The sequence below is a fragment of the Cervus canadensis genome, chromosome 11 (assembly GCF_019320065.1).
Source record: "Cervus canadensis isolate Bull #8, Minnesota chromosome 11, ASM1932006v1, whole genome shotgun sequence".
Lineage (NCBI taxonomy): Eukaryota > Metazoa > Chordata > Mammalia > Artiodactyla > Cervidae > Cervus > Cervus canadensis.
The window spans coordinates 56798848-56821962 of NC_057396.1; the positions used below are offsets into that span (position 1 = coordinate 56798848).

At 37.1% G+C, this 23115-nt stretch overlaps 1 protein-coding gene across 1 annotated transcript in view; it reads right to left on the bottom strand.

The window, feature by feature from the left end:
* The window catches only part of DCDC1 (doublecortin domain containing 1), a 449122-nt gene that overhangs the window by 347373 nt on the left and 78634 nt on the right, over positions 1 to 23115 (bottom strand). Inside the window, exon 7 of the mRNA XM_043481537.1 lies at positions 14580 to 14673. Coding sequence (XP_043337472.1) covers positions 14580 to 14673 — 94 coding nt within the window. The remainder of the gene's footprint in view (positions 1 to 14579; positions 14674 to 23115) is intronic.

The window sequence follows — 23115 nt, forward strand, 5'->3', positions numbered from 1 at the left end:
AGAGGCTCTTTAGTTCCTCTTCACTTTCTGCCATTAGGGTGGTGTCACCTGCATATCTGAGGTTACTGATATTTCTCCAGCAATCTTGATTCCAGTTTGTGCTTCCTCCAGCCCAGTGTTTCTCATGACGTACTCTGCATATAAGTTAAATAAGCAGGGTGACAATATACAGCCTTGATGTACTCCTTTTCCTATTTGGAACCAGTATGTTGTTCCATGTCCAGTTCTAACTGTTGCTTCTTGACCTGCATACAGATTTCTCAGGAGGCAGGTCAGGTGGTCTGGTATTCCCATCTCTTTCAGAATTTTCCACAGTTTATTGTGATCCACACAGTCAAAGGCTTTGGCATAGTCAATAAAGCAGAAATAGATGTTTTTCTGGAACTCTCTTAGGAATCAGAATGAATACACACATACAGTTGTTCCCATATGGGGCTTGACTGTAGGCTGCAAGCTATATATCTTTCCGAATTACCCACTTTTAACTAAGAAAACAATGCCATTTTACAGGGCCCAGACCATCTGGACCATTGCAGAATTCCACATTTAGCAGAGCAAGAGAAATACTAGCAACAAAGGTGTAGTACTAGGCATTTTTAGGGCATAAAAGAAGAGGGAAGCATTTTGACTAGGCTCTCTCAGTGTCCTGAAATTTCCATTTCATCAAAAGGAATCAAAGTACAATGCTTCACCAAGAAGGGCATCATCCCCAATTTTTATAATTATATATAATGTAATTCTAGAATACATATAATTTTAAAATAATGTTTATAATACTTATATTTACATTATTTTATAATACCTCCTGTATTTTATTTAGACCTGGGTTAAATGTGGGAAAAGAGAAGACTACAAAATCACTGTTCTCATGGATCTTAATCTGTCCCCTAGACTTAGGGGACAGATTGATATTAAATAATTCCTCAAGCATCTTTTTAAATTATACTTGTGACAATTACTAGACATCGGGTGCTATTAATGTAACAGGGATACCTGTCCTAGATAAGGGGGGAAGTGGGACAGCAGCAAGGCAATGTTGGGAAAGGTATTCGAGGAAGAAACATTTAAAATAAGACCTTAAGAAGAGTAGGCAATACCTTGCAAGGAGGATAGGGGCAGAGAATCCAAGCAGAGCAAACATATAGTAAGGTTCTGGGGCATGAAGGAGTATCAAGTGTTTGAGGACCAGAAACAAGAAAATAAAGTGACTTGAGTGCAGAGATGAAGGGCTCAGTACTACATGTGAAGCTGGAGAAGCTAGGTAGGGACCAAATCATGAAGGCCCTTCAGGCCACAGTAAAAATTTAAGCACTGATTCAATATGACCAGTTATGACAGGCTAAACTCACTCTTAAAAATAATGTTACTAGAGTGAGGCAATTAGAAAACTTTGTTTACATTGGGGTGAGGTAAACCTGTAAATTAATAAGTAAATGAAGAGTCATACCCAGAAAGATTAATAGAAATCTGAAGTATAGACTCTGTTAGCATGTTAAAGATCTCTGTCCCTAATTATTGCCTACTGGTGGCTCAGATGATAAAGAATCTGCCTGCAATGTGGGATCCCTCGGTTGGGAAGATCTCCTGGAGGAGGTCATGGCAACCCACTCCAATAATCTTGCCTGGAGAATCCACAACAGTCCATGGGGTTGTAAAGAGTCGGACACAACTGAGTGGCTAAGCACAGCACAACATTTTTATCAACAATTTAGACAGTGAAAACAAAAATGAGAGAGATTGTTAATCCCAGGCTGACAGATTAAATATCTGAAAAATCTTATAAGGCTAACCTACTAAATAAAATTCCTATAAGTAGAAATTTAGTGGGTATCAATGTATAAAGTTCTGCTCACATATCTACAAAATCAGCAGTACAAGCACAGGATGAGGAACTAGCTTAAAAGCAAATTGTGAGCAAAAATTGAGGGATTTAGTTGCCTTTAAGTTCAATTTAGCTCAATGATATGATTTATGTAAAAGAAATAATAATGTAGTTGTAGGTTAAATAATGACCTGAAGAAAAAGAGAAGGTGGGGCTACTCACACTGACTGACCTGGAAAATCATGTACAGTGTGGGGTCACAAGAAGAGGAATACCAAAAAAACTAAACAGAACAGAGAAGAGTAACCAGGATGGTGAGAGGTCAGAGAAATAGTTGGAGAGATTGGAGATACTTAACCTGGAAAAGATTTAAATCACACATGTTCAAATATCTGAAAGGCAGTCACAGATTGGGAATTAATCTGCATCATTTAACTCCATAAGACAAAATCAAGACCGATGGTAAAAGTGTAAGAATAGATTTTAGTTAGCTATTCTATTTTTTAAATTAAATTATAGCTGTCAGAAATGGAAAAAGCAGTGACAGGATGGACACTTATTGCAGATGACTTAGAGGAGACCATGGCAAAGTGAGGCTTTGGTGATGACCAAAGAAGCTTCTAATGCTCATATCCAAAGTAAACCAATCAACAACACTTTGGAAGAAGATATCAAAAAATACAGTCATTTTCATTTGTTTTTACCTTGTACAGTGCATCTAGTAATGCATTTGCATCTCCAAGCTTTTAAAGTTCTACGGAAAATGGCAAAATACTATTCAGTTCAGTTCAGCTCAGCTCAGTTGCTCAGTTGTGTCCGAATGTTTGAGACACCATGAACCGGAGCACGCCAGGCCTCCCTGTCCATCACCAACTCCAGGAGTCCACCCAAACCCATGTCCACCAAGTCGGTGATGCCATCCAACCATCTCATCCTCTGTCTTCCCCTACTCCTCCTGCCCTCAATCTTTCCCAGCATCAGGGTCTTTTCCAATGACTCAGCTCTTTGCATCAGGCGGCCAAAGTATTAGAGTTTCAGCTTCAACATCAGTCCTTCCAATGAGTACCCAGGACTGATCTCCTTTAGGATGCACTGGTTGGATTTCCTTGCAGTCTAAGGGACTCTCAAGAGGCTTCGCCAACACCACAGTTCAAAAGCATAATTTCTTTGGTTCTCAGCTTTCTTTATAGCCCAACTCTCACATCCATACATGACCACTGGAAAAACCATAGCCTTGACTAGACGGACCTTTGTTGGCAAAATAATGTCTCTGCTTAGTGGAAAATCATTCAGTGACAGCACTGAGAACTACCAGCAAAAAGTGGTTAGTAGTGGATAATCTGTTGCAAATGTAATTCAAAAAGGAATTTTTAAATTTTAATTCACTCAGCCACTTAAAAAGTATTTTTCATCACTTACTGTAACAAAGATCATATTTAGCAATTATTATTTAAATATTAAATTTTCAAGGGTCTATTATATGCTCAGTCTTATTGTAGATATTATAAGATTTTTATAGGTTTTTGGATTTTTTTAAGTGTAAGAGCAAAATCTCTCTTTAGTTAAAGAAGTAACACCTCTGCATGACAGATATACAATATAAACATATATTATGACATATGGTACAGACATACAGTATCAAAAAAGTTATGATAAAGAGATATTAGTAAACAAAATAGAGTGGGATTTAAGTAATACTTTACAACTTTGCAAACTGACACCTTGATTGAAGCTTTATAAGAGATTCAGAGTCAGAAGGCCCAGATAAACCATGCCTGAATTCCTGACCCACAAAAACCAGGACAAAATACATGTTTATTGCTTTAACTTGCTAAGTTTTGGGGTGATTTGCTATACAGCAATTTATAACTAATATCAATTTGGTGGGCTTCCTACTGGCTCAGATGGTAAAGAATCTGCCTGCCATATGGAAAGACCCGGGTTCGATCCCTGAGTTGGAAAGATCCCCTGGAGAAAGGAATGGCAACCCACTCTAGTATTCTTTCCTGGAGAATTCCATGGACAGAGGAGCCTGGTGGGCTACAATCCATGAGGTCACAAAGAGTCAGACACAAGTGAGCAATTAACACTTACCAATTTTGGTTAATAAATAGTGTTGTATATTCTATGATCAAGCAAAATATTTTTTGCCCTTACCCAAGTAAAAATTATACCTCCCATCAGGCCTAGCCATATGACTTGCAGTGCCCTTCCCTGTGGGAGGATTATATATTCCCACACTGCTGAATTAAGGAGATAGCACGTGAATTGCAGGGCTTCCCTGGTGGCTAGACAGTAAAGAATTCGTCTGTAATGCAGGAGACCTGGGTTTGATCCCTGGGTATGGAAGACTGCCTGGAGAGGGAATGACCACCCACACCAGTATTCCTGCCTGGAGAATTCTATGGACAGAGGAGACTGATGGGCTACAGAACACAGAACAAGACTGAGTAACTAACACTGTCACTTTTTTCAACATGTGAAGTGCCTTGATGTAAGCTAGCAGAGGTGCAATCAACCCACAATGGCATGTAGAATAAGTGAAAAATATACCTTTCCTTAACCACCAAGCGTTTTGGAGTCATTTGTTACAACAAAGTCATATAATACATCCTGACTGATAAAAATTGCTGAACTTTGAATAAATGGAGAAGAATAGAAAGATTATTGAGTGGGCATAAGATAATACAAGCAAAAGTAAGGAAGCTGGGCATTACATGAGTCGTTGCATGTCTATGACATAGAAGGGACTGATCTAGCTGTGATGGAAGGTGCCTGCTGTGAGCTGTGAGATGTGGTGATTTAGTTGGATGGGTAAGGCAAGATCACACAATAATTGTACTTAAATGTCAGGATACAGTGTGCAGACTGTCTAGCTATGTCAAGTTTTGAGAAAAAAAAGAAAAAGAAGGATATTTTAGGAAGATCACTCTTTGGCAACACAGAGGATTGGAACTTCAGTTTCAGCATCAGTCCTCCCAATGAACATTCAGGGTTTGATCTCCTTTAGGATTGACTGGTTTGATCTCCTTGCTGTCCAAGGGACTTTCATGTGTCTTCTCCAACACCACAGTTTGAAAGCATCAATTCTTCAGCACTCAGCCTTCTTTATGGTTCAATTCTAATATCCATACATGACTACTGGAAAGACTATAGCTTTGACTAGACAGACCTTTGTCAGCAAAGTGGTGTCTCTGCTTTTTAATATGCTCTCTACGTTTGTCGTAGCTTTCCTTCCAAGGAGCAAGTGTCTTTTAATTTCATGGCTGCAGTCACCATCTGCAGTGATTTTGGATCCCAAAAAATGAAATATGTCACTGCTTCCTCTTTTTCCCCTTCTATTTGCCATGAAGTGATGGGACCAGACACCATGATCTTAGTTTTTTTAATAGGCCTTGGCAAATACCATTCTGCTATCTCTATGAATTTAGCTATTCTATGTATTTCAAATGTAAGTGGAATCATGTAATATGGTACTTGTCTTATTTTTTAAACTTAGCATAATGTTTTCAAGATTCATCCATGTTATAGCATTATCAGTACTTCATTCTTTTTCATGGTTGAATAATATTCCATCATGTATTGTGGAATAATATATCACAATGTATTTCTGCATCCATCTTTTCAGATGTTTGGATGTTTCTGGATGTAGATGTTTGGCTTCCACCTTTTGGTTGTTATCTATAGTGCTGCTATGAATATGCATGTACAGGTTAATATTTGATTGTTTTTAATTCTTTTAGGGTATGTATTTAGGAGTAAAGTTGCAGTGTCATATGGTAATTCTATGTTTACCTTTGGAAGGAACCACTAAATCATTTTACAAAGTGGCTGAACCATTTCATGTTGCCAATGTCCAGAGTTTCCAATTTCTTTATCTTCACAAACTTAGTTTCCATTTTGTCTGTGTGTGATTTTTATAGCCATCACTAGTTTATATAAAGTGTTACTTCATGGTAGGTTTGATTTGCATTTCCCTTATGACTAAGGATGTTGATGTGTTTGTTGGCTGTTTGTCCATATTCTTTGGAAAAATGTCTATTTAATTCCTTTACTCATCTTTTTCATTGAGTTGTTTGTCTTTTTGTTATTGAGTCCGAGTTCTTTATATTTTATGGATATTTAACTGGTCAGACACATGGGTCAAAAATATTTTCTCCCAATCTTAATTGTTGTCTTTTCACTTTCTTGATAATGTCTTCTGATATACAATTTCTTTTTAAATTTGAAGAAGTCCATTTACTTATTTCTTATTTTACTTACTTCTTTCTTTTGTTGCCCATATTTTTGGTGTTATGTTGAAGAATCCATTGCCAAATCCAAGGTTATGCAGACTTATTTCTTCATCTTCTTGGAAAAGTCTTATACTTTTAGCTCTTACATTTAGGTCATTGATCCATTTTCAGTTTTTCTTTATTACTTTTTTTTTTGGTAAATGGTTCCATGTAGAGGTCCAACCTCAGTCTTTTATATGTGGATATCCAGTCTTGCCACCATCATTTGTTGAAGAGACCATTGCATGGTCTTGACACCCTTTTGAAAGTCAACTGGCCATAAATGTATTGACTTATATCTGCATTCTTAATTCTATTCCATTGGTCTATATGTCTATGCTTATGCCAGCACCATACTGTTTTAATTACTGTAGCTTTACTTATGGTATATATTGAAATTGGGAAATATCAGTCTCCCAAATGCAAGAAGTTTATCAAACTCAAGATTAAGGGCACAATTCTCCAAAAGAATGTACTCCCTCTGACCAGCTGCCTACAAATTCTAGGGTTTTCATTACCACCTTAGGTTCAATATTTTGCTAGAATGTCTCATAAAACTCAGGAAATTGCTGTGCTTAGGAGACCAAGTTTGTTAGGAATCCTGAGAAATACATAAGAAGTAACTTTGGAGAGAAAATAACCCCAAAATATTGAGACTTACGGAGGGGCCTGGACTGGTGGCTTCATGCTTTGATGATGCTTTAATCGGCAAGGACTATGTGGGGGTTCTGTTTGCTTACTTGCTTTTCAACCTCAATGGTTTCTAGAAGCTTATGCTGGGTCCTGTAGTTGAATTTTTGGTTTTATATTTGTGCTCTTACTGAAGGAACTATACATGGAGAATATGGAGGTTGGCCTAAAAATTTTTAATAATCAAGAACTGCATAGAATTTTGGGCTTGATGGGTTATAGCATCTAAATGCAGCTGGGATTAGTTCTACCAACCTTGGCCTTTAGAAAATGCTAGCCCAGAGCAGGGGTGGGGGTAACTGCTTTAGTATACTGAGGGGTGCTGTCTATGCAGGCCCTGGTACCCCAAGCTGGTCATGCTTGCCTTACTGCACAGGCTGTAGCCACTGCACTTGAAGCATGCAGAGAATGTCACCTGGTGCTGCAGGTAAATCTGAGATCGGGATTAGATCATGTTAGGCATCAGAAGGCAGAACAATACTTGCTGCTTTTCTGTGTTGTCTATGCTTTTCTACAACTAAATCTGCAGTCAGGACTTTAAAATACAGTAGCACCTGGGTTCTACACATGCTAGAACCCAGTGAAGGTCTATCATTAAATGGAAACCCGGGTTCAATTCCTGAATCTGGAAGATCCCTTGGAGAAGGAAATGACTACCCACTCCAGTATTCTTGCCTGAAGAATTCCATGGACAGAGGAGCCTGGCAGTCTACAGTCCATGGGGTCGCAAAAACTCAGATATGACTGAACAACTAACATTATTACTACTACTACCAGGCCTAGATAGGAAACACTAGGCCCCATGCCTCAAATTCTATTCTCCATTATGTTATTTTGTCATTATTATTTTCAAATATTTATTTATTTGGCTGCACTGGGTCTTCATTGCATCATTCAAACTCTTAGTTGAGACATGTGGGATCTAATTCCCCCAACCAGGGATTGAACTGGGGCCTCCTGCACTGGGATCACGGAGTCTTACCACCAGAGAAGCCCTTCCATGACGTTATTTTAAAGTGCATTCTGGGTCAAAAAGGCACTGTGGATGAGCTAACATTAGATTTTCATGTGGCTTATCTGCAAGCCTTTAAAGTAAATACCACGAATTCAGATAGACTCTTATCACATAAATTTCAACCATGATTCTCATTGTCAGAAACCAAACTGTGGCTTCACATATAGAAACGTGGTAGATTTGTTATAAAAAGAATGCTGTTTCTTCTCTGATTAAAGTAGTAAAACAACTAGAAGAAAGTATTAAAAATCTAGGAGTCAAATTTGTTAAAGGAATCAAAAAGAAAATAAAGTGGTTTTAAAATATGCTTCAATCTTACAATCAGAAAGTAACAGTGTATGCATGAAAACAAATAAGACAGCTTATTTAGCTCCAGGAGGAAAAAAATTTCCTTAGATTAAGTTAAACATCTGATCTGAGAACACACATTTGACAGATACGAAAAACAAAAACTGAATCGTGAAGGTACGAGGGTACAGGAGGTACATTCAAGTCTAACTACTCTTAAAGAAGTTATTATTAAAGGAGTATATATTTTAATTATTACAAAATCAGAAGTAGGAAATGGAGCCCCAGTGAAACCCAACAGAGAAATCTCAGAGAGCAAATCTTCTCTAGAGAACAAATCCCCAGCGAAGGCAGAATCCTGAATATTATGAAGAGGGGGTGTGTAAGTTACAGATAAATTAATAGTATGAGCAACTGGAGAATCTCTTACAAGGACAGAACAGTTATACGAAGAGTACATATAAAATCTAAACAAACTGGAGAGGGGAATACAAGGAAGATTACAAAAAGCACTCCAAAAAAAGTATTTAATGAACTCCAAAAAATCATGGGCCTAAAATCAAGAAAAGGCAAAGGCAAGATGAATTACATTACAGGAGATTCAGGCAGAACAATAATAGACCAAGGAGTCCAATCAAGATCTAAATTAGATGTTGAACTGTGGGAAAATACATCCTGGGTAGGATTATTTAACTCAGTAAGGTGAAAATGGATAAGACTGGTTTGAACAAAGGATGCTATTGACAAACTTGGAACTTATTGACTTCATATCTCTCACCATGAGAGACTCTGCAAGGAAAAAATAGCTAGGGAAATATGTTAGAAAAACACAAGTATGGGCCAGAAAGCAAAAGGAAACTAAGAGAAAAGAAAGAAACTTAGCTTCTGCAAACTATGCTGCCCCAATCTGTCACAGAAGGGAATTTTTCTGAAAGGAACGGTAATACAGTAGAGACAAACCCCAGAGGCAAATCCTAAACACTGAAGCAGGAGAGGACAGAAACAAAAACTCAAGACCAGGAGCGTTAAAAAAGTGAGGAAATACCATGTCTTCAGGAGGAAGTGGCAGTAGGGTCGTGGTCGTCACTGGGCACTTAACGCAACGTGAGCCTCAGAAACATAAACGGTTGCTTCAATTCAGAAATGCACTGAAAGTTATTCTCCAGTTGGAACTGATGTGGCGATATGGAGGAAGCCATGCCCATCAAAGAAGTTTCTTGGGCTTTGAAGCTCCATAGCCAGAGGTCGGTACAGCAGCCACTGGGACCCAGGATTGAAATGACTGCTCCCAGGGCAAGGTGGGTGCTATGCCACCAGCTAAAGCCTACCGTTTGCTCAGCATGGGGTCCGGAAACACAGGACTCAGAGAGAAAAGAACATTAAGATGCCTGGAATATTCTACAAAGGCAAATAAGGGAAGAGTTATTTTCATAAGTTGAACAAGTGTGACGGAGGCCACCACTAATATAAATTTCTAAATGTTGCAAGAATGCAACATGCTCAGTACCCTCTTCCAGAATAAAAATAACAGCAATAATGATAATAACGTTCTACAACACTTACCAAGTGTCAGGCATGTGTTCTGAGAACTCTAAGTAGACCTTATTTAATTCTACAACAATCTATTAAAGTAAATATTATAATCCCTATCTTAGATTAGGAGACTGACTCTCAGAGAAACTGAATAACCTGTTCAAGGTCATACAATAAGTGGCATAACTGAAATCTGAATTCTGGCTCCAAAATCAAGGCACTTAACTGACACTTCATAACACCTCTTTGAGAGAGGAGACAGTGTACAGTGGTCAATTTCTCAAGCAAGATATTATAAATACATAATGCTTAAATAATGTTCTGATGGGAAGCTGCTTCCCTTTGAGCTTTGTCACAGGTCATATACTCTGCTCAACAATAAAAATTGGCTGGCATTCTGGCAAGTTTCACATGAACAATGGTTTTTCTTCTTTGCCTTCCTTCACTTAGTCTCTGCTATGGTCTTTGGCAATGGTCATGTGGGTGTGGATCATGCCAAACAGGAAACACATCGTTTTGCTTGGAAAGACCATATGAGAAACTGGGGAACTGGATTCTGTTCTGAATGTGCTGGGTGTAGGGCTAATGTGGTCATCTGTTGGTTCTGCGGGAAGTAGGGAACATGAGAAAGTTGGTGGAGACCCATTTCAACTTCTGAGGTCCTGAGGGATGACACCCACGGCAGGAGCCCAGACGGTAGCTGCTGGAGGAATTCCAGCTCAAACCAGCCATCCAGAAGCCATCTGGCTGATACTGGAAAGCATCAAATAGGAAGGACTTCAGTTTCTTTGAATTTTAATTTCAAAAGTTTGAACTTTTACTGGATTTTAGCTCACGAAGGTAAGATTATTTGATTTTGGAATTCACTTCTCTGAAGACTTAAAATTTTTGGATTTTAACTTCTTTGGCATTTTATTCTTCGAATTTGATTTCTTTACAAAAATCTGATAATGGGCAAGAGTAAACATGCACACTGAGGGTATGTTATTGGAATTCTGTGGTTGAAATATGTTAATCCTGTCATTTGATATCAATGTAGAATCTCTGAAGAACTTTTTTTAAGAATATATAGCTATTTGGGGCAGCTAACCTGAAGTAGGAAATGGAATAGGAAATGAATGTTTAGTGCTTCATAGCATGACTTTGAAGCCAACTTAATTAATGTACTATTCTAACTCATTTCAGAATCTTCTAGGGTACATTTCATACTACCCACCATGCTAGAAAGATCCACAAAGTAGTGGGGAGGAGTGACTTGGTTATTGGAATAGTAGCATCAGAAAGGTCCTAAGAGACTATGGCCTTTCTTAAGAGGAAGAATGACCCCCCCCTTCATTCATCATGATGTAATAAATAAGTTGAGAGAAGTTAATAAATAAGTTAAAAGAACAAAATGCTGGGGAATGTTAAGGGAAGTAAGAGTGTTATTAAACAACTTCGTCAAAATCTAACACTATCTACATGTGTTCTGCCACTACCAAGCGTTTCTATGACCCAGGTAGCTCATGTATGATTGGTAAATAGGGTAATGATGTCAGCAAGATAAGGTTTGGTTGGCGAATACATGCTTTTTTCCTAGGCAGTGGAGACCAACAGAGTAGTAGTAGAACTCTGTCCTTTAGCAGGGAAGATAAAAGACATCAGCTTGGCTGCTGTGCTGGCACTCCCTTCCCAGAAAGGTGCACCCTCCTCTGCCTTGCATGACTCTCTGTGGGAGTTCTGCTTCCTCCTGTGGCTTCTTTAAAAAAACCCACTGACTTAGGCTCCAACTGACTTTCATCCGCACTGTCTCACATTCTAATGTTTCTGTGCAGCTTTACGATCTTCTGCAGAACTCTGAGATGACTACCCAGACTGTTCATATTATCTCCTAAGTTAATAATTATTATTTTAGATAGTGTTCCAGTTTTAAAAGTATATAGACTTTGAATGGTCTTCCTCAAACCTATTTTTCTCACAGCCCTGTTATTTTTGAGGGTGTAATTTTGCAGAACGCATTTCTCACACTTATTTCATGCTCTGGTAGAAACGCTGTACCAGTAACGTTGACCACATGTGGGATACAGCATCTTTACACAGTGAGTACTTCTCTTCTACTCTCAAAAGGATAGATCAACATAGGAAACACAACTTAAGAACTTTTCCGCATAGAACAAAGTAAATTTCTTTGCTAAAATCTTCTATGGTTTAGAAATTTGACCATTTGCAAGTCTGATGGGATTTTGAAGGTTTTATTAGACTTGAAAAAGTAAAAATAAAAATGGTTTAATGTCATGTCAAATGTGCTCATTTCTCATAGCATAGGATGAACACCTGAAAGTATATCTAATGCCAAAAAAGAAGCAACAGTTAGGAGAAAATTTTTTTCTTTTGTACATCTGTTACTTTCCACTCTTGATACCCATTACACTCGTAATTTGTGCTTAAAATAAAATATAATTTCTATGATATTAATATTAAACATTATTAAGTGACTTTTTCTGATCTGATACTGAGCAAGCAATCAAAAGAAAGTCATACATAAAATCAGAATGTTGGCATTTATTTAAAGTAAAAGAGAGCTTTATATAACACCTGACCTTTCCCAAGTTAAAAGTTCAGAAGACTATCAGACATAAAAGTTTAGGGACCTCAATCACTTGATGCACAAAATCATACTAACAAACAAAGAAAAAAGAAATGCAAAAACCTAATGTTAAATGACTAGGGTGCTGCAGACTGGAAGTTCCTCCAACAGGATTAGCTTCTTTAAGTATTTTAAGTCCAGTGAACTTGTTATGCTTCCACATGTTAGTAGCTGCATAGGCTAATTTCAGCTGGCATAAGCTTTTATAAGTATGCAAAACCACGGGGCAAGGCATGCATTAAACTGTGATAACAGCACACTCTGGGGCACATGGAGCACGAGGCACGAATCTGATGCCCTGGCAGCCAGGGAGTCTCACGCCTGGAGTCAGAACTTCTCTGTTTTGATAAGTAATTCTATTATACCACATTTGGGATGGGGGAAAAAAACAACTTTCTAAATGTAAACTTTTATCTTAACCAGGGCTTCTTAGAGTTTCAACTCCAGCAATTTACTCAAACACAATTTTTTTAATTCCAGGTGAGCTGGAAATTATTCAAAGCAAGATAGGATCTTAAGAAAAAGTGTTCTTTATTTTCTTAATGAAAATTTAAGAGCAGTTACGTAGTATTGTTTATCCTAGAAAATTTAAGCCAATGTGGTGAGGTAGGGGCCAAAAATGTAAGAAGGAAGAAATCAACTTTAATAATGTTACTCTCCCAATTCCCCCAGAAAAAAAAAACATAAGGAGGGATTGCTTGTGTTACCAATGTCTTAGAGGTAAATAACTAATGCTTCTAGATAGTAATGGGTAAGTATCTACAAGCGCCTTGAAACCTTCAGGTGAAAACTCCTAATAAAATAAAAAATAATGCTTATACCTAACATCAATGTTAAAAAATAACCAAGAAAAATAGATTTAGTTTCTAATACACACACATACATAAATATATAATACTTAGCAAAAAAATTTAAGAATTATAAATAAAAAAGTACCCCACGGACTGTAGCCTACCAGGCTCCTCCCTCCATGGGATTCTCCAGGCAAGAATACTGGAGTGGGTTGCCATTTCCTTCTCCAGGGGATCTTCCTGACTCAGGGATCAAACCCGGGTCTCCTGCATTGCAGGCAGACGCTTTAACCTCTGAGCCACCATGGAAGCCCCAAAATATCCGTGATCACTCAATAGGATTCATTAAGGATGATAAAGCTAGGAAAGTTTGCTTTTATACAATAAAAGTAAGGATAAAGGAAACAAATGGGAGTATCTAGTATAGTTATATCCTAAAATCACATCTTTCTGGATCTAGCCTTGCAGTTAAGTATGCCACTTACAATTCTGGCCCTCTTCAGATATGTGAACTCAAGGTTTAAATGAAGTGATAGAACTATACAGAAGCATATTTAATAGTGTAACTGTGGCACTATTAAAGTAATATTAACTACTACTAGAGAAATAAAAAGTAAAATTTTTAAACAGTAAAAGTAAAAAGTAAAGTAATAATTGTTGCTGACAGTAATTTAATGATAGCACAAATGTGGAATCAAGTATCTTTGCTTTCAAAGAATGGCAAATCAGCGCCTTTAGAAATATAGAGGAAGATCTCTTATTTTGACAAACACAAACAAAATTGTTTTAAAGCATATTTCATGACGTTTGAAAAACCTCTAGAAGTTATAACCAAAACATTAAAAAAGAAATCACTGAGCATACAGTAGCACAGTTTGTCTTTCTGTTTGAAAGCTATATATCATAGACGTTGCTAAATATAAAAGTATACCAATTACTTTTGTCTGCTAAGTATGGCTTGCTAAGGTTAAAATACCCATCATTTTTTAAAAAATCTAAGCTTGTGCTGTGCTTAGATGAATGTTCATGACCCCTGAAAATTCATATGTTGAAATCTAACCCCCAGTGTGATTGTATTTGAAAAGGATTAGGTCAAGAGGGTGGAGCCCTCATGAACGAATTAATGTCCTTATATAAAGCACCTCAGAGAGCATCCTTGTCCTTTCTACTGTCTAAGAACCAGGGAGAAGACAGCTGTCTATCAATCAGAAAAGGGCCCTTAACAGACACAGAATCTACCAATGTCTTGATCTTGGGCTTACTAACCTCCATAACTGTGAGAAATAAATGTCTGCTGTTTAAACCACTTATGGTTTTTTTTATAGTACCCAAATGGACTAAAACATGCTGAAACAAAAGCTTCTCTAAACTTTAATAATCTTTCATGACTTCCCTTTCTATAAGAATGACATATTTATTCATGTTATAATTAAACTGGTTTTTATGTCTGTTTTCCTTTTAAAAGTACAAAGTAAAAACAAAATTATGTAAATGTCTTTTGAGATAGTATTACATAGTTTACAAAATCTTTGCCACTTACCTTTTGAAATCTCTTTGATTTTTCTGCCATATAAGTCATAAAGATATCTGGCTGGTGAATTTAGGTTCATTCTCATTGTGCACATATCTAAAACCTACACAGAAAAAAAATACCTTGAAAATAATTTATCTCTAACAAAATTGAAAACACATTTAAACTTCTTTCTCTACTGTATGGCTACTTAAAGTTATAAAATAAAACTAGATGATTTATCAAATGTTTCTAATATATGAAATAGAAAAAGACAGTTAAAGTTGCTAATTCCAATTGTACTTAGAGCAAACAAATATTAATAAAAAAGAGAAAGATGTAAGACATATTAAAGATAATTACATACTGTTTCATCAATGAAAGAACTCTGGGAGACTTCTATATTTTTCCACCTCTTTTCTATTAATATATTTTTCATTTATTTTACAATGGGAGGATATAATATTTTAGATTAGGTTTTAAGGTACTTTGACTTTTAAATTCTTTCCAAGTGTCCTAAATTATAAATATTATCTGATCACAGTTCACTTTGATAACTTACACTGTTTGGGTACTAAAAATGGAATTAATAAACTACATTTCAAGGTTTCCCATGAATCTTAGTTTGAAAAACTTCACTTTTTAAAAAAAATTTATTGGAGGATAGCTGCTTCACAACGTTGCGTTAGTTTCCGTTGCACAGCAACGTGAAACGCTGTACACATATATGTATCTCCCCTTTTCTGGATTTCCTTCCCATTGAGGTCGCCACGAGCAGAGTTCCCTATGCTATGCAGTACGTTCTCATTAGTTATGAAAAACTCCACTTTTGATGGTTTCTAATATGCTAAAGTCCTTCTCTTAATATTTCAATTTCTCAATGTGTTCTTGATATAGAAATAGCCCATATAAAGGTGTAACAACCACCTTTCCAACACCAGGGAAGACTTAAACATGCATCAGTTGGAAAGAAAGCTCTCCTCACAAGATGAAAAAAATTAAATTAACAGAGGGGAGTGGAGAAGTCTCAGGAACCTGAGGGCAGGCTTTATGAAGCTTCGGGAAATGACTCCCAAAACATGAAACTTACTACAATCATTTAAAAGTCCATAACACATTCCAAATCCAAACTAAATGTACTTATCTCTTCCAACCTTACTATTCACAGCTATGATACATTGATTTTACATTACCAAGAACTGCTGAAGGACAATGTTCATTGTATGATTATATATCTTAAAATTTTTTCTAGTTACTGATAACACTCTGCCTCCACTTCTGCCCACTTTTATCCTTATTCTAAAACTGGAGCTTATAATCCTAATCCAAGCCCAATCAACTCATTTTCTTTGTGACAATAGACATATTTAAACAGCTTAATGTGTTCAGTTCAGTTCAGTTCAGTCGCTAAGTCGTGTCCGGACTCTTTGCGACCCCATGGACTGCAGCACACCAGGCCTCCCTATTCATCACCAACTCCAGGAGCCTACCCAAACTCATGTCCATTGAGTCAGTGATGTCATCCAACCATCTCATCCTCTGTCGGCCCCTTCTCCTGCCCTCAATCTTTCCCAGCATCAGGGTCTTTTCAAATGAGTCAGCTCTTCGCATCAGGTGGCCAAAGTATTGGAGTTTCAGCTTCAGCATCAGTCCTTCCAATGAAAACCCAGGACTTATCCCCTTTCGATGGACTGGTTGGATCTCCTTGCAGTCCATGGGACTCAAGAGTCTTCTCCAACACCACAGTTCAAAAGCATCAATTCTTTGGCGCTCAGCTTTCTTTATAGTCCAACTCTCACATCCATACATGACTACCATAGCCTTGACTAGATGGACCTTTGTTGGCAAAGTAATGTTTCTGCTTTTTAATATGCTGTCTAGGTTGGTCATAACTTTCCTTCCAAGGAGTAAGCATCTTTAATTTCATGCTTGCAACCACCATCTGCAGTGATTTTGGAGCTCAAAAAAATAAATTCAGCCACTGTTTCCACTGTTTCCCCATCTATTTGCCAAGAAGAGATGGGACCAGATGCCATGATCTTAGTTTTCTGAATGTTGAGCTTTAAGTCAACTGTTTCACTCTGCTCTTTCACTTTCATCAGAGGCTTTTTAGTTCTTCTTCACTTTCTGCCATAAGGGTGGTGTCATCTGCATATCTGAGGTTATTGATATTTCTCCCGGCAATCTTGATTCCAGCTTGTGCCTCATCCAGCACAGCGTTTCTCATGATGCACTCTGCACATAAGTTAAATAAGCAGGATATACAGCCTTGATGTACTCCTTTTCCTATTTGGAACCAGTCTGTTGTTCCATGTCCAGTTCTAACTGTTGCTTCCTGACCTGCATACAGGTTTCTCAAGAGACAGGTCAGGTGGTCTGGTATTCCCATCTCTTTCAGAATCTTCCACAGTTTATTGTGATCCACACAGTCAAAGGCTTTGGCATAGTCAATAAAGCAGAAATAGATGTTTTTTTGGAACTCTCTTGCTTCTTCGATGATCCAGCAGATATTGGCAATTTGATCTCTGGTTCCTCTGCCTTTTCTAAAACCGGCTTAACATGTATATTTAGGCAAAACTGTACTTTTCTTTCAGCCTGGAGAACAACTTTCAAACATCATGACTGATATGGCTTATCATCCGAGTTGCTGTATCTAGTAATGTGCTGCACTTAAAAGGCAAATAATATTTAACTGATGAACTTAATTTGAGAAACTAACCTTAACTGGATTATATCAGAGATTCTCAGCCTTTATCCTCGCCTTAAACATGACCAATAATGTTCCCCCATGCCACGTACTCCCAAGGGCATTTACATGATTCTGTGTGTTTCTCATACCCTAGCTGCAATCTAGAGCTTCAGGCAGTTTTTCAAAAGTTATATATTGCTGCTGTCTCTCTCAAAACCAAGAATAATGTTCATGATTAAAGATACAGTGATAGGAATAATCTTGAACCTTCTAATATATGAGGGAAATATTGACAACATCAGTGCTTTACCTAGTTAGATAACAAGGTGCTTGCGACGTACTTCATAAGTGACTGTAAGCATTGTCATGTAGGGCAAATCCATTAACCTCAGTGTGGCTACTTGAAGTGTGTCAGTGCAGGAGAACCAAGGCCATGTGTCCTCATAAGTCAAACACAAGGCTCCCATACTTAGAATGGCCCCTAGCCCTCTCTAGTCCACTTGCCCGTACCTGGGACTGGTCCTTGCTACCCAAACAAATAAGGTAACAAGTGTGGCCACTCTAAATTTCACTCTTCCTGCCTTCCTTCCTAATCTCTTGGGTCAATTTCTTTAGTGGCTACTATACACAAGTTAACCTAGGCCTCCCATCGAATGGACTGAATCCTTTTTTAAAGATGCTCAGAAAGCAATATTCAAAAATGCAAGAGAGAAAGCATCAGGAGAAGAAACTGCAGATTCTTCTAGGACTTGAGACAGAAAGCAGAGTGGAACATATAAACACTGGCATGGGATCGATCTATTTTTAGCAATTAACACAGCCTCTGACTAGAAAAATTCTTCATCACTTTCTCCCATCTGACTCTGTGCCCAAACATTATCCTTTTATAATTACCACCACTACCTGCCTCATTGACAAAAATACTCAAAGGAGGTAATTCAGAATGCATTCTTCCATAGCCAGTCATCTTGAAAATTACTAAGAACCGATGTAAAAGTGACTCAGTCATGTCTGACTCTTTGCAACCCCATGGACTATAGTCCACCAGACTCCCCTATCCATGGGATTCTCCAGGCAAGAATATTGGAGTGGGTTGCCATTCCCTTCTCCAGGGAATCTTCCTGATCCAGGGATCTCCTGCACTTCACGTGGATTCTTTACCATCTAAGCTACCAGGGAAGCTCCTATAGATCGTCCCATAAACCCTAAAATGATGCAACCCCCTCCTTAGGATACTCATATTCTTCATCTTTCCATTTGTTATGTTTAGTTCTCAATTTCTTAAGATTACAAATCTATTATTTCAAAGTGCAACGAAGCTGTTTAGTACAAACTATATTCCCTAGTTACTAGTGAAGCTTCAAATATCTAAATATCCTCTAAAGTTTTATTGTAATTTATCAATTAAGCTAAGCAAAATATGAGCTATTTAAAGATAATCCTATTTACTTCAACTAAAATGTTGATGATTTTAAAATATTGGTGCCTTTGAGTTTTTAAAAAATTAGCCAAGTAAAATTACATGGCTTATAACTCAGAAATCCTTCTTTTCATTGCTAAAACATCAGTAATAATGTTTGTGCAAGCCGAGTTTTAGGAGTTAAATGAGTTTAAAAATTGGCATTAGAAAACCAGATATATTAGAAATTAATAATGCATCAGCAAAACTGTCACTCTCCTACTTTCAAGATGAAAGATCTTTGCAGTGTTTAAGCATTGCCAACCTTCAGTAATCATTTCCTCATAGTAAATTAAGAGTGGTGTAAATTAGTATCAATATAAATTTCTGTCAAAAGTCCTAAAAGGAAGCCCCTATTTGTAAGGTCATTCTTGAAATTTAAAATATTTAACAGTGCTAGCTTGCTGTAATCTTAAGGTTAATTAAAATACCACTTCCACTAATCTGTAGCGTTAAGCTTGTTAAAATATTACTTTTTTGATAATGTCTCATAGCTTAGGCTGTAGACAGCTCTTCTGATACTAAAATCTAAAAACCATTATACTGTAAAACTAGACTCCTCTTGACAAGCACATGCTAAGAGATTTTCCACAAACTCTTTTTAGTTGAGTCCATTTGTTTGTAGTTTTGGGAGTCACCTCCACGTCCAGGCATATCTGGTGCAGTTTGCAGCTTTAGAATGGCTACCATAGAGGTGGTATGGTTTCACAGTCTAAAGTCTCTGAGTTTGGTTTAGTACTACCCAAAAGGTGAGAGAGCGTGCTTAGCTCAAAATAACCCTGGGCCACGTGAGCTGAGTCTACAAGCCATCAGACCCAACACTACTGATTTCCTCAAAGATGAAGAATCTTAACAGCTTTTTATGAGTCACTGCCCAGAAATGTAGGCCAGATTCAGCCCTCTACAACACCTCCTTCAAAAGAGCCTCTAGAGCAGGGGTCAGGACACTGCACACACCATGGGCCAATCCTGGCCACAGTCTGTTTCTGTATGGCTTGTGGGCTGAGAAGACTTTGCATGCTTTTAATTGTTAAAAAATAATCAAAAGAAGGATAACATTTTGTCACAATTCAATAGTATATCATAGTATATGAAATTCATATTTCATTGCCCACAAACAAAGTTTTCCTGGAAAACAGCCACAGTATTCATTTATAGATTTTCTATGGCTGGTTGCACACTACGTATCAGACTTCAGTGGTTGCAACGGAGACTTTATGGTACAGAAAATGAAGAATATTTGCTGTCAGCCCTTTTACAGAAAAAGTATTCCTACTCTCAGTCTACTGCATTGTCATTCACTTAAGGTTCTATCTATTCTTCTTTATATATTATCCTTAGCTCCGTCATCCATTTCTAAGACCTTTGCATTGTGCACTCTGAAAACTCTCCCCACAATCAACAAAAGTGACTAGACCATCAACCTCCTTTAAAAGAAAACAAGCTTTCCTCTGAGTTCTCTCAGTTTCTCAGAGTCCTCTCAAATGCTGGGATTTTAGTCCCTCACTTCACACAATCTCAAATTTGTGAAGTAGTGTTACTTACAATGTTATTTCTTGATAATTTCTTCCCAACCTTCTTACTGAACAAACAAAACAAACTAATCACAAAGATTTACAATGACTACCACATTGACAAATCCAAAGGATATTTTCTTAATGCTCATTTATTTCAATCATTGAATAGCATTTGAGTTACTTCCCCTTTCTTTAAATCTCCTTTTTCCCTGAATCCTGAAATATGATAATCCACTAATTCTTCTCCTGCCTTTTTTTTCTCTTTATAGGCTCATCCTCTATTCATTAATTGGAGTTCTTGAAGGTAGTCCTAGCCTTCTTCCTGCTTCACACTAAATTCTCTCTTATGGTAATCTAATCAGTGCTCCAGTGTTTCATTTTCCATCTATACACTGATTTTCCATCTATACACATCTATACAACTTCCAAATTGGTATGCCTACCCTTGAAATTCTCTGAGCTTCAGATCAAATAATACTTATTTATTATCTCACTTAAACAGATCAAAGATCCCTCAAAATCAACATGTCCAAGACTGAATCCCATCTCTTCTGCTTCAAGCCTAGTCTTCTTCCAGGCATAGGGAAAGATAACTCCTTCTATCTGGGTATGCAAACCAGAAACTGCAAAATTATCCTTGATACCTTTAACATCTCACTTCCCTTCACACCATGTAGCCAAGCTATTACTAGAGCCTGTTGATTTTATCTTCTAAAAATCTTATCCATTTCCACTCCCGATCTAGGCTATTATCATCTGTCACTAGGACTCTGGCAATACTTAAAGAATAGTTTCCCTGCATCTCCCTGGCCCACTAAATCTGTCCTCCACTGAGCACCAAAGTAATCTCTCCAAAAATAAATCTGGTACCCTTTCTTCCACACCTAACTAAAATGTTTATATGACTTCTCACAGTTCTTTGGAGGAGAAGGCAAAAATCTGTAACCTTTCCTACAGGCTACTCTCTCCCTCATAAGCTAACCTTTTAATTCATGGGATCCATCCTGCTCACTCTGCCATGGAATCTTTTCATATGCTGTGCTCTCTGCTTAAAAGGTTACCATCCTCAGTCTCCTTCTTGTGTATCCAAAGAAGTCCTGTTTATCTCTTCTCAGAAGACCTCCCTATGTCACCTATTTCATATTCAATAATTTGATCATTTTATAAACACCTTTTCCATCACTAGACTTAAAAGCTCCTTGAGGACAAGATCACAGTTTTTCACAACCTTAAATCTAGATGCTTGGCAGATTTATTCACAAAAATATCACAAATTAATGAATTAGTGAAAGCTAATATATGTCTAATTTAAAATCATTTCATCATAAATTTTACATTGTTATTAAAAGTCTGATAAAAGTAGCAAATAAAATTTCTGATCAATTTATAAAATTATGCTGTAACTAAAGTATATGTAATTCCAGAAAAAAATATTTCAAATAAAACTAATTCTTTTTAGTATCAGAGCACTGAACTTGTACTCTCCTTAGAAAATAAATTAGAAAACCTCTTCACATTTGAAGTAATACTCTGAGTTGCCTACCCAATATTCATTCTCCACCTCATCCTTGCTGTCCTGATTTTGATTAAGGGTTCACTCTTTCTCCTTTTGACTCGAGGAACGCTCTAATTATCTTGACTGGTATAAGTCAATTATGGTGTTGCCATGCTCCCTACCAGTGAATGATCTGGGGATAGACACAATCTATTTCTAGCCAATGTGACACAAGAAGGGGCTTCTGGGAAAGACTTTTTTCACTCATAGTGAAGGGATGATCCTTTTCTGCCTCTAGACAAATTTACACCAGTCTGTGCAGTGGCCATCCTGTTAACAATATATGAAAGAAAACAAAATCCAGAAAACTATAGAGAACGTAACTGGAATCCTGTCGTACTATGCGTGAAGACGCCCTACCTCTGGATTTCTTGCTTCTTTTATGCTTAAATCTGTTTGAGTCACTATCTTCTACTATTTGCAGCTAAAGTCATCCTAACCAACAGAAAAAAAAAATTGACTCAATCTCCTCAAATGAGAAACACTGTTTCAGCCAACTCAGTGAGTATTATTAGCATGGCAAATAGATTGCAACAGTAATCACTATATAAACCTAAAAAGCAAACTATTTAAGAACCCAAAGAAAAATTTAAGAAGAAATTTAGCAAGCTGTGAAAATGAATAGATAACTATGAAATTAATTCACTAATTTACTAAAAATATTTCATCTCTGGAAATTAACTGTACTTGTTCAGTAGAAGAGAACTACAATTTATCACAAATATTTTGAGAAAGGGAATCAGTTATTATACTTCTTTTGTTAACTGAAATACTGTCAAATACATTACAAATTTTCAGTGAATTAACACATAGTAAAATGTACTTGGTAAGACTATCTATTTAAGACAAACATTTTGCAATGACTTATAATAAACATTATAACCATTTTTTTAACCTGAAGATGCCAGGAAATTGGCTGAATTTGCACCTATTATTTACTTCTTGTTCTTATTAAGTATTAATAGCTAAAAGTGGTTGCATCATTTGGCATTCTCATCAGTCATCTGTGAGATTTCCAGTTACTTCAGATTTTTATCAACTCAATATTGTCAATCTTTTTAATTTTACCCATTCTAACAAGCTGAATAGAAAAGACAGAGATCAAATTGCTAATATCTGTTGGATCATCAAAAAAGTAAGAGACTTCCAGAAAAACATTACTTCTGCTTTATTGACTATGCCAAAGCCTTTGACTGTGTGGATCACAACAAACTGTGGAAAATTCTGAAAGAGATGGGAATGCCAGACCACCTGATCTGCCTCCTGAGAAACCTGTATGCAGGTCAAGAAGCAACAGTTAGAACTAGACATGGAACAACAGACTGGTTCCAAATCAGGAAAGAAGT